Source organism: Vulpes vulpes, chromosome 4 (genome assembly GCF_048418805.1).
Source record: "Vulpes vulpes isolate BD-2025 chromosome 4, VulVul3, whole genome shotgun sequence".
NCBI lineage: Eukaryota > Metazoa > Chordata > Mammalia > Carnivora > Canidae > Vulpes > Vulpes vulpes.
In genome coordinates this window covers 2,623,773-2,637,209 of record NC_132783.1, presented here as the reverse complement: position 1 = coordinate 2,637,209, position 13,437 = coordinate 2,623,773, and the positions used below count along the sequence as shown (strand labels likewise).

The window sequence follows — 13,437 nt, the reverse complement described above, 5'->3', positions numbered from 1 at the left end:
TGCATTACTTTTACAACTCTAAAAGATACAAAAAAGGTCTTGTTTTCAATACATACTGAGTGTCAAGGAAAAATTTTAAAAATAATAAATTATTGGGCAGCCCCGGTGGCTCAGCGGTTTAGCGCCGCCTTCAGCCCAGGGTGTGATCCTGGAGACCCGGGATGGGATCGAGTCCCCCATCAGGCTCCCTGCATGGAGCCTGCTTCTCCCTTTGCCTGGGTCTCTGCCTCTCTCTCTCTCTCTCTCTCTCTCTCTCTCTCTCTCTCTCTCTCGTTCTGTGTCTCTAATAAATAAATAAAATATTTAAATAATAATAAATTATTAGTCTCACTCCCATTAAGAGTGAATGGACACACACTTCTGAGACGGTTTCAGATCTATACCAATATTTTTAAAAACACCAAATTTTTCATTCTTTAAGAGAGGCTTTCTGACCTCAGCTTGTCCCTCACTATTTCTCTCAATCCAGGCTGCTAGGAGGTGGGATGCTGATAATCATAGTCACGTAACTCCAAGTGTCTGTGCAGGTACAGTGCGCTCAGCAGAAAACTCATTCTCTTTCAAGCCTAGATCCAGGATCATGAACCAGGAGACATCCTCTCCCAGCTAGACCAAGCAATTCTAGAGAAACACTAGGACTCTGGTTCTTCTCTAGGATGGCACAGGCTCTTCCATGTGTCTTGGACTGAAGAGAACCGGCTTGTCTACTTAGAGAAGATCTACGTACTTGGCACGGGAAAGGAAGTGAACTGATGTGTCCAGGTCGACTCCCCACGCCTGCTCTCGACAGCCCCTCCTCAATATACCCAGAGTGGGATGGGATGGGAGCTGCTCCTTGATCAGGCATGAAGGTGGGCATGGCAAAGAACCAGGGGGCCAGAGCGTGTCATGCCACTTGCTTTATGGCATTAGATCCAGTGGGAGTCCTAAGCCCTGTTCAGTTCCCATCTTTGGAGCTCAGAGCTGTCAGCTGGAAGGTAGCTGCTTGCTTTGGTAATTAGTTCTCAGGAGGTAAAAGGAAACCGGCGAACCCACCGTCAGTGATGGAAGTGGGCGCCACACATCTGGCGGAGGCCCTCCCAGCCCTCTCAGAGCGCGGTAACACTCAGGCAGGAAACGAGACCCACCTCATAAGACGTCCTGATGAGCCTGAAGATGTCTACCTCAGGGTAGGGCTCCACATCATCACTGAGCAGCGAGTGGAGGTGAGGAATGGGAGGCAGCGTGCTGTCTTTATTGGTCACACTGTCTAAATACCTGGACAAAGAAATGCACCATAGTCACCAGAGGCTACTTCGGAATTCTCCCATTACAGTGCTCTACCCATTTTCTGCAAACCCTGCATCTTCAGAAAGACTAGAATTTCCTTAAGAACAGGAGGGCATTTTCCTTCAAAAGACACAGCATATGGGGCAGCCCTGGTGGCTTAGTGGTTTAGCGCTGCCTTTAGCCTGGGGTGTGATCCTGGAGACCCGGGGTCGAGTCCCACATCGGGCTCCCTGCATGGAGCCTGCTTCTCCCTCTGCCTGTGTCTCTGCCTCTCTCTTGAATAAATAAGATCTTTAAAAGAAATAAAGACACAGCATACGAAAATAAATCCTTGGCCACGGACGGAAGTGGGCATTACGATTACAGTCAAGCCAATGAAGGCTCTGAAACTAAGAGACAGAGGCAAGTTTGGAGAAGAATGCAGAGGCGTTTCCGAGTGAGGCTTAGGGGCCCCCTGGGTGGCCCAGTCGATTGAGTGTTTCAGCTCAGGGCCTGATCTCAGGGTCGTGGTCTCGGGGTCCCGAGATCGAGCCCCATGTGGGGCTGCTTGTCTCCTTTTCCCTGGGCCCCTCCCCCTTGCTGTGCGCGCACGGGCTCCCTTCCCTCTCTCGAATCAGTAAACACGAGCTTCACCGCCACCACCACCACAACCCAGCGCGGCCTTGCGCATTACTTGTGCGTTACCTTCCCAAGACAGTCATGGCCTCCCCGTCGTCCTTGCAGCACAACAGCTTGTCCACGTTTGCATCCAGCACGGCCAGGGCCAACTGGAATATCACCTTGATTCCTTCATAGAAGAAACAGTCCACGACCACGACGGCGCTCTCAAACGGCATCACGCTGAGAAAGAGCGTGAGGAACCACGACAGGGAAATGGTAGAAATCACGCCCAGGTCCTGCATGCAGTCGTACAGCTGCGGGACGTAGTCTCGGGCCAGTTCCTCGAAGACTCCCTGGTCCACCAGCGCGCCTGCGGCAGGGGCACAGAAGGCCCGGGTGAACCCAGCGCACCTTCTTCCCGGGGCTCCCAACCCATCGGCTCCACTGGGTGATGCAGCTCCCAACTGCCGCTGAGACAAGGCGGCTCCTTTCTCTGACCGTTCCGCGGCTGCCCTGTTACCAGTCACCATGTTACTGGACCAAGGGGTCATCACAGCGCGGTCAGCACATGACTGCTGGGTGTCTCCTCTCTTCCCTGCTTCCCTACCACAGAAGAGCAATGACACAACCACGAGGGTTGTTGGAAAGGCAGTTTAATGAGTTCTCATGATATGTAATCGTCTGGACAGGCACGAGCTATATATCTAAGTAGCTCCATTTCTTGGCAAACTTATTTGGAAAACAGGTCACTTTTCTGGATGCATGGTCCCCACATACGAGGTTTTGTTTTTGTTTTTGTTTTTGTTTTTGTTTTAATGTGTGCTTGTTAAATGTAAAAGCATTCCAGGGGCGCCTGGCTGGCTGGCTTAGTGGGTAAAGCATGAGGCTGCTGATCTCGGGGTTATAAGTTTGAGCACCTCACTGAGTGTAGAGATTACTTTAAAAAGAGCCTCGGTGTCCACTGACAGAGAATGGATAAAGAAGCTGTGGTCTATGCATGCAAGGGAATATTCTTCAGCCATTAGAAATGACAAATACCCACCATTTGCTTCGACGTGGATGGACCTGGAGGGTATGATGCTGAGTGAAGTAAGTCAATCAGAGAATGACAAACATTATATGGTCTCATTCATTTGGGGAAAATAAGAAATAGTGAAAGAGAATAAAGGGGAAAGGAGAGAAAATGAGTGGGAAATATCAGTGAGGGAGACAGAACATGATAGACTCCTGACTCTGGGAAATGAACAAGGGGTGGTGGAAAGGGAGGTGGGCGGGGGGTGTGGGTGACTGGGTGATGGGCACTGAGGGGGGAACTTGATGGGATGAGCATTGGGTGTTATCCTATATGTTGGCAAATCGAACTCCAATAAAAAAAATATATATATACAAAAAAATCTAAATAAAAAAAGGCACTCCGGTTGTACATACACACTCAGGATCAACTACTGACATTTCTGGAGAATTACATCCAATGAATCAAATTAGTGCAAAAAGGTTTAGAAATGAAGAGCACAAGAGGGAAGCATAAAGCATACGTTTTACTACACTAGCAACAAGAAGCTTGTCCTGCTAAAATGAATGTCTAACACTTGGGAGGACTATAAGGAATAAAGGACTTAAAGGAATAAATAATTTATTTAAATGCTTACAATCATTGTTTGTCTTGCAATGAAATCAGTTCTGAAAAAGAAACTGTAGAAACTCAGTTTCTGATAAATTTTTATGTGCTCCTTTTTTTTTTTTTTTTTTTGCATACTTCTGCTGTCCATAGATTCCATCCACTTCATGAAAACCTTTGTCAAACCTAATTGACAGTTGACGTGTTTGGTACAGTTCTCACATGCCACAGAGTGGCTTGACACCCACATCAAAGTTTTCTAGGATGATTTCTCTAACAGTGATACACGTGTGTTCTCTTACGCTCCGTGGGGCTCTTCGGTGTCCCAGCCACATTAAATCAAGCCCTCTCATTCCCGTTTTGGGAAACTAAAGTAGTCGGAAACCCCTTTGGCTAATGGTGACTGGAAATGGTGTGTTCCAGCCAGCGTCCTGGCCCCAGAAACATCTTTGCTAGGAGACATGGGGTTCAAATGTTAACTACATCCCCACATACCAACGACTCTGGTGTTGTAGTAATCAGGAAGCATGCGCTCACACAAGGCCACAAGCAGCCAGAAAGCTTCCTCCTCTTTGGCATAAAGCAGCAGCACTGATGTGACAATATTCATGGCCTAAAGGAATGAAAAAGGGCGTCATCAAATATCCTCTACGTACATCAAACGCATGTTAACTTAAGAAAGTTTGCTGACCTAAAACATTACTGAGTTGGTCTCCCAGGGCCAGCAAACTTTTTCAGCAAAAGGCCAGATGGTAAGAATCTAAAGGCTCTGCAAGCTACACACCCATATTCTTCTAAGTTTTTATTATTTAGAACCCCTTAAAAATGTACGAACCATTAGTCCTTGAGCCTGTAACCATTAAGGTCTCCATGAACACCGAGTCACCAAGCACCGAGCCCCCGCACACAGGCAAGGCCTCATTCAAAAACTCCGCCCGAAGGCTATCTGACGAAGCTTTTAACTGCTAAAATCTCAGTGTTTCTAATCTTTAATCCACAAGATAAATGTTTCCCTTTTTAATCTTCCATAATGGATTTTATAACCAAGTACACATAGCCCGAGGCTCTCCTTTTTTTTTTTTAATTTTTTTTTCCTTTTTCTTTCTTTCTTTCTTTTTTTTTTTTTCTGAGGCTCTCCTCTGAGAACAATAAAACCTTTCAAACTTGGAGTCCTCACCCACTACTTCCATCCGGATAAGGATGGCAGTGATAAGTAACAGTGACTTAAATTCTAAAGTAACCTACTTTACTAAAAGAAATTATCACATAACTCATAACCACTCAAGGCTCAACTACTTTAATAGTCCTCTTAATTAAAAGAGCAAGATCAAAAGATAAACATGAACCCTACAATTGTAGAAGCCAACCAACTCCTGTACTTCTTTTGATCTTTTACAAACCAGTAATTGTTCGTCAGACTTCCACCATGTAAATACCGAGAAAGGAATTTTGGTCTAATAATAGCTTTTTCTTGCAAGTCTTAATATTTTCCCAAGTGAAATCATTATTAAAATTCCACCTGAGAATTAACCTGCAGATTCTAGTACAGGGTCGCAGTTAGTGCCTTCGTCATGTAGTCAAGGTAGGTTTGTGACAGGCTCTGGACTAAGTACTAGGGGATGGGAGGGGTGACAAGTCTCCCAGGACTCTAATGTTGATGTCAGAGAGAGAATTAAAGACGTAAAGGTTAATTGATCAATTTGGGGTGTATTTAAGTTAAGTACCACTAAAAAGATAAAATAATGTGGTATATAGAGGACCTGTACTGTGTGTGTGTGTGTGTGTGTGTAGAGGAATTAACTCTGCTTTAGCATCTATCTATCTATCTATCTATCTATCTATCTATCTATCATCATCATCTATCTATCTAATCTATCCATCCATCTAATCAATCTATCTATCCATCTAATCTATCCATCTAATCTATCCATCCTATCTACCCATCCATCTAATCTATCATCTATCTAATCTATCTATCCATCCATCCAATCTATCTAATCTATCTATCCATCTAATCTATCTAATCTTTCTAATCTATCCATCCATCTAATCTATTATCTATCTATCTATCATCTATCTCTCCCTCTATCTCTCCATTTTTGTGTTAAGCAGTCATTTAGTAAAAAATCTATTACACTATGGTTGTTCTGGATTTGGGGGGATGTTTGAAGTATTTGTCAACACATTAAGTTATACTCCATTGTGATTTCCTTTCACATGTTTTTTGAGTATAGTTGATACAAGTTTATAAATTATGCTACATTCATCACAGAGTCGCTACCATCTGTGCCCACAGATCTATTGATTCACAGCTATTACAATATCACTGACTACGTTCCTTATGCTAGGTCTTTTATTCCCGTCACTTACTGATTCCATTACTGGAAGCCTGTATCTCCCACAAAAATATGGAATGCTTTATATATCTGCGTGTCATCCTTGCGCAAGGGCCATGCTAATCTTCTGTGTATTGCTCCAATTGTAGTATATGTGCTGACAAAGCGAGCGCAAGCCTGCTTTAGCTTTTAGCTGGATGGTCAGGGAACGCCTCTCTGAATATGTGGCCTTTAAATCTAAAATCACATTATCTTGGAGCTCTCCAAATCATGGCATATGCACTAGTATAAGAGATAATTTTAGTCGGGATGGGGGCAACATTCTTTTAATACCGGACCAAGCATTTATTTTAATGTATATTAAAATACAATCATAGCACATAAAAGCTATATTCTCAAGTATGTTCTTACTTACGATGCAAAGTAGGAGCACCGGGGAACTTAGAATCCAGAATTGGAGGCCTGGTGCTCAGGCATGCTCTCATTTACCTCCGGGAGGGAGGAGAAGTAGCTCGGAGAGTAATCAGAAGCGACTCTAAGGTCACCCAGCTATGAGGTGGTGGATCCAGAAAGGGCACTCTGTCTCCTAGCTCCTCTGCTCAGTACAGTTTTGCTCCCCAGGGGAGGTTTTGCTCTCCAGGGGACATTTGCCAATGTCTAAAGACAGTTTGGGGCACCTGAGTGGCTCAGTGGTTGAGCATCTGCCTTTGGCTCAGGTCGTGATCCCCGGGGTCCCGGGATCGAGTTCCACATCGGACTCCCCACAGGGAGCCTGCTTCTCCCTCTGCCCATGTCTCTATCTCTGTCTGTATCTCTCATGAATAAATAAGTTAAAAAATCTTAAAATAAAAAATAAAGACAGTTTGGTTGTCACAAGTAGGGAGTCAGACCAGCATTTAGTGGATAGATGTTATGAAGTGTGTTATTAAACAAGAGGTTGTTAAACATCCTACCAAGGACAGGACAACCCCAAACAAAGAACGATCCAGTCCACAATGTCTATAGTGCCGAGGTCAAGAAACACAGGTGCAGTATGGTTCTGTTAACCATTCTTCTTTCTTCTTCTTACCTTCTCACTGGTTAATAAACAAACAAACAAACAAAAAATCTAAACCATCTGTGTCATTTACCTGGCAATATCCTATGTTAGGATTTCGAAAAGCATAAGCTGTTAAGACCCTCCTTAGAGCCGCGATGCCCATTTCATTCTGGAACGCTGGGTGTTCTGGAAGGGAGCGGTGTAAATCCCTCTCAATCTCCTCTGTGGCGAGATTGTACTTCCCCATAGACTTCTCCACTAGGTCTTCGTAGTACCCAGGGTGCGTGGCCTTTTCATTGATGGCACCTAGGAAATACCCGACACATACAACATCCAAAGGTGCGGGCCCTGCCCTGGGTCTGCAAACACAGCTTACCAAGTGAACTGAATCTCTTCACATTCCTTACCCAGCTCAAGGGATACCTGGGAAAATACCAATGACAGTCCACAGATGAGGCGGGCTGTTGCAACTGTGGCTAGACTGGTAAATTTACTTGTGGCCCGCGTCCCTCCTTCAACCCCACTGGAAGCCAACTATTTTAAAAGCTCCTAAGGTAGAAGCTTGGAAGCTAAAAATGTTCCCCAGAACTTCCACAGACAATCCTGGGGGGCGGGGGGGCTACTCAGGGGAAGAGGAAGAAGAAATAAGAGTAAGCCAAAGTCTCCTCATCTCAGCATCCCTGCAACCATAGCAGTTTTGCTGGTATTCTATTGGGGTTTTCCTTAAGATTTCACTTGAAAAGGAAAGTTATGCCTCCCAAAACAAGTCTGAAAACCGCTCGCTAGCATATGCCTTGAGGAGTTCCAACAGCCATACTGCAGAGGAGGAGGCGGCGTTAGAATATATGCGGGGATTTTCAGAAGGGCAGTGGCCGGTGTGGGTGTGGGCATTCCCCACAGCGGGGACTGGAACGGCTGGGGGTTCCTCAGGCGGCGGCGATGAGGACGGAGAAATGGGTTGAGATCACTGGTGTGAGACGTTTGCATTTGAAGACAGAAAACTCTGTATGAAATTACTAAATCTAAGTCTAGAAATTAGAGCCCCTGGGCTGGCCTGGGCCTTGTCAGTGACAGCCTCCCAGAAGAGGCAGCGTTACCCTTACCCTGGGAGAGGCATCTGGTTGACAGCAAGTTAACACTGGCGTTTGCTTTGTTCTCAAGGGAGGTTTGCAAGGATATCTTACCATCTGGCCGGCACTTCAGTGCACTGGGTACACCAGCCAGGTCCTGGTACAGTGGCCCTAAGAGTCATAGGGAGCAGAGCCGGACCCAGGCAGGGCTTGCCTACCAGGAGCGGGGTCTCCCCATGGATAAGCTGGCGTCCACCTGTATCCCACCCCCCACGCCCCAGGTGGAAATCAGAGCTGTTATCTGCCCAACGGAGGTACAGCAGGTCCACCGCTCCACCCCCCTGGCCCACTCAGCCCATCACCACTAGAGAAAAGACTGAGTCTAGCTCTGCACGTGTCTCTGCAAGAGCGCTGTGTACCTCTGTGTACTACTTCTTGCCTCTCACTTTGAGTTTCATTTTCATCCAAAATGTGGCTGTAAGTAACTTCTAATTTGAATGAGGATGAAAATGGGATTTTTCACTGACTCTATCAGTGATCCGAATAAGTTTTTTTCAAGGTGACTAGTTCGCCGAGGCTCCTCTTGGGCTGGATTTGTAATCAGAGATCACTCGACGCCAATTTGGATTTCTAAATGAGGAGCTAAGGCTGGTCTACTTAAAGAAAATGAAAAAGCCGTGTAAATGAGGATAGAACAAGCTAGTTTTGCATGAAATGGATAAAGCCAATTATTCCTCAGGATTCTATCCCCCAACTGCTGAGATGTTAATACATCTTGTTACGGACAACTACCATTTATATCTACTTTTACAAAGAGCTTCAAGTTTGTTTGTTTGGTCGGCCTTTTTTTTTTTTTTTTTTTTTAAAAAGGCTTTCCTGTAAGTCTGGCAACTATTCTTTTCATTTTAATGCCATTTTTAATATGAAAGGTTTTGATAGCAGCACTTGTGTTGGATCATCTTAGGTTCAAATAAAAATATTCAAATAAGCTTATTTAAGGTGATTACATTTCAGGCCTCTAACCAGGTGAAGCAACTGATTTATAAAGACTGGTGATACAAAAAAAAAAAAAATGCCGTGGATGTTCATGACAGATCAGACCCCTGGGATGCACTGGATGCTTTAGGCCAGCAGGAAGGCGAGACAGACGCAGCCTGAAGAGCCTCTAAGTCTCCAGCAGGGCTCAAACCGCCGGACCCCACAGAGCTCTGTGGGGCATGAGCCTGGCTGTGGAGCAGTGAGGTGGGCACATCTTTCCCGTAGGTCCTTGACACCCCCCTTCTGTCCCTCCTGGTGTCTCTAGCTTAGAGTGTAAATGTGATCTAGGTAGGCCTCTGGTCCTGGTGCACATTCTGGCCTCTCCTTCCCATCTCCAAGTAAATTCAGGAGGTGGAAAAAAACCAACGCCAAGGCTTTCTCATTCCTCCCTCCCCTGCCTCAACGATGACCCTGAACATGTGCCACACCTTACACATTCTCGATGAGAGGTATTCTCATCGGAGCTAGGAAGAGGGAAAAAGAAATCTCCCCAAATCACAAAGAATTACACTCTCCCTCAGGTTCTCTTTCCTCATAAACAGTGTAGGTGAAGGGATGGAAGGGGTTATGCAGGCTTGGGGGATGGTGGCTTTAACATTTGGACAGTGATATATGTGTTCTGTGTTTTTGCTGAGGGACTTCAAGGGTCCGGGAAGGAAAGGAGAGTCAGTGCTTGACCCAAAGGGCTGATATATGAAAACGCCCAGATGCCCGAGGGAAGGCTGAAGGGGAGCGCTGAGGTCCTCTGGGGTCACTGCCCCCACCCCAAGCCGGCCGTACCTGACAGCAGCAGCCACAGCTCCCCCCGCATGCTCTCCGGGATGCCCTTCAGCACCAGCTCTCGTGTTTTCTCTGTGCGGTACATGCAGATCCCTTGCCCATACTCCGCAAAGTGAATCTTCCAAGCTTGCTCCTTCAAAAACTCTTTGGCCTGAAAGGGATAATGAAACATTACAACATCCCAAAGCACCTGGAGGATGGAAAGGAGAAGTCAGGTGCAAAAGTCAGAGTAGCTCCCCTGGTGAATGGAGTGGTTATGTTCTGGACAGAACCTAGGAACAAAGAGCTCAGATTTTCTCGAGTCCTGCCCTAATTGGACACTTGAACCTAATTTGAAGCCTGTGGTCCTGCTTTGAAGCTTTCTGGACCAGAATCAGAGCTCCACTTCCCTGAAACAGGTCAGCAGAATGCAAATTATATTTATGGCTTTATGCCTACATCTCCAAATGAAAGTGAGCTGATATTTTTTAAATGTGGGCTGAGAAATTATATACTTGCTGGCTGACTTAAACAAAAAGGAAAAACAAGACAAAAAAAAATGTTACCTGTACTCCATATAACTCCTCTTCTTCTGTGAAGAAGCCATTCTAAAATCTAATGAGAGAAGAATCTGCTTTTCTTATAGAAAAATATTTACATAGGCATTTATGAGTTTACTTTGATTAAAAAAATATTTTGGGGACACCTGGGTGGCTCAGTGGTTAAGCATCTATCTGCCTTTGGCTCAAAGTGTGATCCCAGGGTCCTGGGATCGAATCCTGCATCAGGCTCCCTACAGGGAACCTGCTTCTGCCTCTGCCCGTGTCTCTGCTTCTGCATCTCTCATGAATAAATAAGTAAAATCTTTAAAAAATAATATGTGTGTGTGTGTATATATATATATATTTTTGTTGTTGTTGTTGTTGTTATTGTTCTAACGTAGAAAGTTCCAGGCAGGAGGAGGCGGCACCCACCAATTTCGGGTTGAATTCCTCAGGAGACCGCCGCCGATACATGGTCATCAGGGTCTGTGTGGCTGTGGGGACGCTGTTGCCGTTCAGGTTAAACTGGCGCTCTCCATCGGCGTCGGAGCTCGTGCTTCTCTGGGGGCTGGAGGAGACGAGGCTGCTGGGCCGAGAATACACCTGCCGAGGCAGAGAGGAACAGACATTGAAAGAGTTTGGCTGTGGAATCAACTCCTTCAGTGTCCTCTGTTGAGACACCAACAGCTGTGCCATGGTTCCCAACATGTTTCTTGGTGACTTGAAAACCCAGGAGGAAGACAGCAAGCTGGCTTTTTGGCAGAGACTAGACAGGTGCATGGGTCACAGACCATGAGGCTTCCATGCTCAGAACAGGTTCCCTCTTATTTTAGGTGCATTTTGCAACCAACTGGTTGGCCCTTAGTCTCGGGTCAGCACGCGTGCAGAGCACGGCGTGGGCTGAATCAGCTGCTTATGGGGCCAGCTCCTCATGCCTGCTCCAGTCTCTGATGCCCCCATGAGCTTGGACTGGGTGGACAGGGGCTGGGATGTTCCTTGTGAGGTCACCGTCTTCGCAAAACATTTTAGCTGTCGTAATTGCCTTATCACTTATCACCCATCTCCCTGGGCTCCCATTTCCCCGGATGTTGGTCCGGGGCCTAATTCAATAGGGACACAGGAGGTATTATATCATAATAAAATTATCATCATAATGTTGCATTTCAGATTCGAGACTTTATTTAGTGACCTCTGTACATTCCCAACAACGTGACTCTACGGACCAGAGTCGCGTGTTGCATAAACAGCACAAATTACTTCATTTCTTCAACTGCTGAGTAAGAAAGTTAGGCCCGATGATGATCTACAGGGCTCCGTCCAGCTCTGTGATCCCCAATACAAACTCCATGAGATTTAAACGAGCCATTGCTGAGACAGTGCTTGGGGCATCAGGGGAGGTGCCTTATCTTAGCACAGCTGCAAAGCTCAAGGATCAAACAAAGCAGACAAGGAGGGGAATACTCTTGGGCAGAGTAATAGGACGAACGCAAACACCCTCAGGAGAATCCCACAGACCTCATCATCTGAACTGTTGTAGCTGCCTGCAAACTCTTTGTCCGAGTATATCTTGGAGGTCGTCTGTTGCAGGAAATCAGAGATCCTCTGCACTAGAAAGTCTCTATCTTTCAAGTTGGCAAATAGGAAGGTCATCCTGTTCCTGGTGCTGATAGATAAAGGACTAGGGAGCACGCTGGAGCTATCTGCCTTTTCCACAATTGTCACCTGAAAGAAACACGAAACGAGGAGCGTTACTTTCCAGGGATTACCCAACAGCAGCCTCTGAGCAGCACCAAACGAGGAACGCAACACTTTTATAATCTTTAGGAACCACCCATATTTTACGGAGGCAAAACTGAGATTCTTTGACTCTGTTCCAAGAAAATAAAATAAAATAGCTCATAACAACTCAAACTGGAGCTCATATCAGCTTCTGATGGGCTGGTCTTTCTAAATCAGCGGTTCCACTTCGGGAGTGATTTTGATCTCCTGGAGACATTTGGCCACATCTAAAGGCACTTCCGGTCACCACGAGTGGAAGGTACCAGTGGCATCTTGTAGGCAGAGGCCAGGGATGCCACTCAACAGCCTGCAGTGCACAGGACAGCTGGCCCCCAACAAACTCTGGCCCATGATGCCAACAGGGCCATGGGTTATTAGAAAACTGGTTGTGAAGTAACTCCCTGATTTTCAGGAAAATTTCATAGAGTCACGAAGGCGAGGACTCCTAGCTGCCGCTGCATCCCTAAGAGGCGGAAACAACCCGTGACACTGGTGCCTTTTTACTGAGCTTAATGTGGGGATGGTTTTCAAAACCTCATCAATCTTTCAAACATCTCATCCAAATTCCAGGGCTTTGCAACCCTCCCCTCTTACCACCTGAATGTTTTAAAGGCTCAATTCTGAACGCACATGACGTAGACAGCCTCACTGCAACCCCAGCTGCGCCGGCTGACTCCGCGTGTGCAGGGGCGTGCATGCGTGTGGGGACCTAAATCTACCACATGAGGAGACGAGCAGGAAAGAGGGATGTTTGTTTTAGCTCTGAACTGACACATACACTTGGCGCTTTATCATTGGATTTTCATCGACTGGAAATTAGGATACATGCATAAAAATATTTTTCTTTTGCACACTAGGAAAAAAAAATCTCAAGGCAAGCCCTAGATAAGTGGTTATTTGCAGCAGCTCTGACTATATACTGGACGTTCAGTTTCTCTTCCACTCTTCATTTCCACCTGTGAGCCACCCAGACAGGTTCAACTTTAACCTCTTCATCAACATTTTCATGTGAAATACATTTTCTCCAAAGCAGAATTTTTAAATTCCCCTTCAAGGTTAAGAAACCTCTCGGAATTGCCTAAAAAATTGAACGGCCCCAAGTGCAAAATGGGGACAACTGGGATCCACAGAGGGAGAACTGCAGGACCGGACTTCTACTCTCAGGTTTTATCACTACGTATGGTTAGACATATATTTATATATTTTTAAAGGAATCCCCTGAGGTACTTGGAGCTGCACACAAATGTGTTTTTCCTAATGCAAAAAGAGCTGGAGAAAAGGAAAAAAAAAATCCTTTTCATGAAAAAGACTTTCCCACGGCACTTAAAACATGCTAAACGATACCCATTTTTAAAAGACCTATAAAAACTCCTTTTCCCACAACTAT

The 13,437-nt window shown here is 45.8% G+C and overlaps 1 protein-coding gene and 1 non-coding gene across 2 annotated transcripts in view; both read right to left on the bottom strand.

Moving 5' to 3' along the window:
• Positions 1-13,437, bottom strand: part of TBC1D9 (TBC1 domain family member 9) — a 113,332-nt gene that overhangs the window by 25,630 nt on the left and 74,265 nt on the right. The window contains exons 7-13 of the mRNA XM_026018484.2: positions 11,787-11,993; positions 10,704-10,874; positions 9,751-9,901; positions 6,954-7,168; positions 3,983-4,100; positions 1,954-2,239; positions 1,128-1,257 (exon numbers count right to left, since the gene is read on the bottom strand). Coding sequence (XP_025874269.1) covers positions 1,128-1,257; positions 1,954-2,239; positions 3,983-4,100; positions 6,954-7,168; positions 9,751-9,901; positions 10,704-10,874; positions 11,787-11,993 — 1,278 coding nt within the window. The remainder of the gene's footprint in view (positions 1-1,127; positions 1,258-1,953; positions 2,240-3,982; positions 4,101-6,953; positions 7,169-9,750; positions 9,902-10,703; positions 10,875-11,786; positions 11,994-13,437) is intronic.
• LOC112934953 (U6 spliceosomal RNA) lies at positions 5,890-5,996 on the bottom strand. The gene has a single exon (XR_003238080.2). It is a non-coding gene; the product is annotated as a U6 spliceosomal RNA (small nuclear RNA).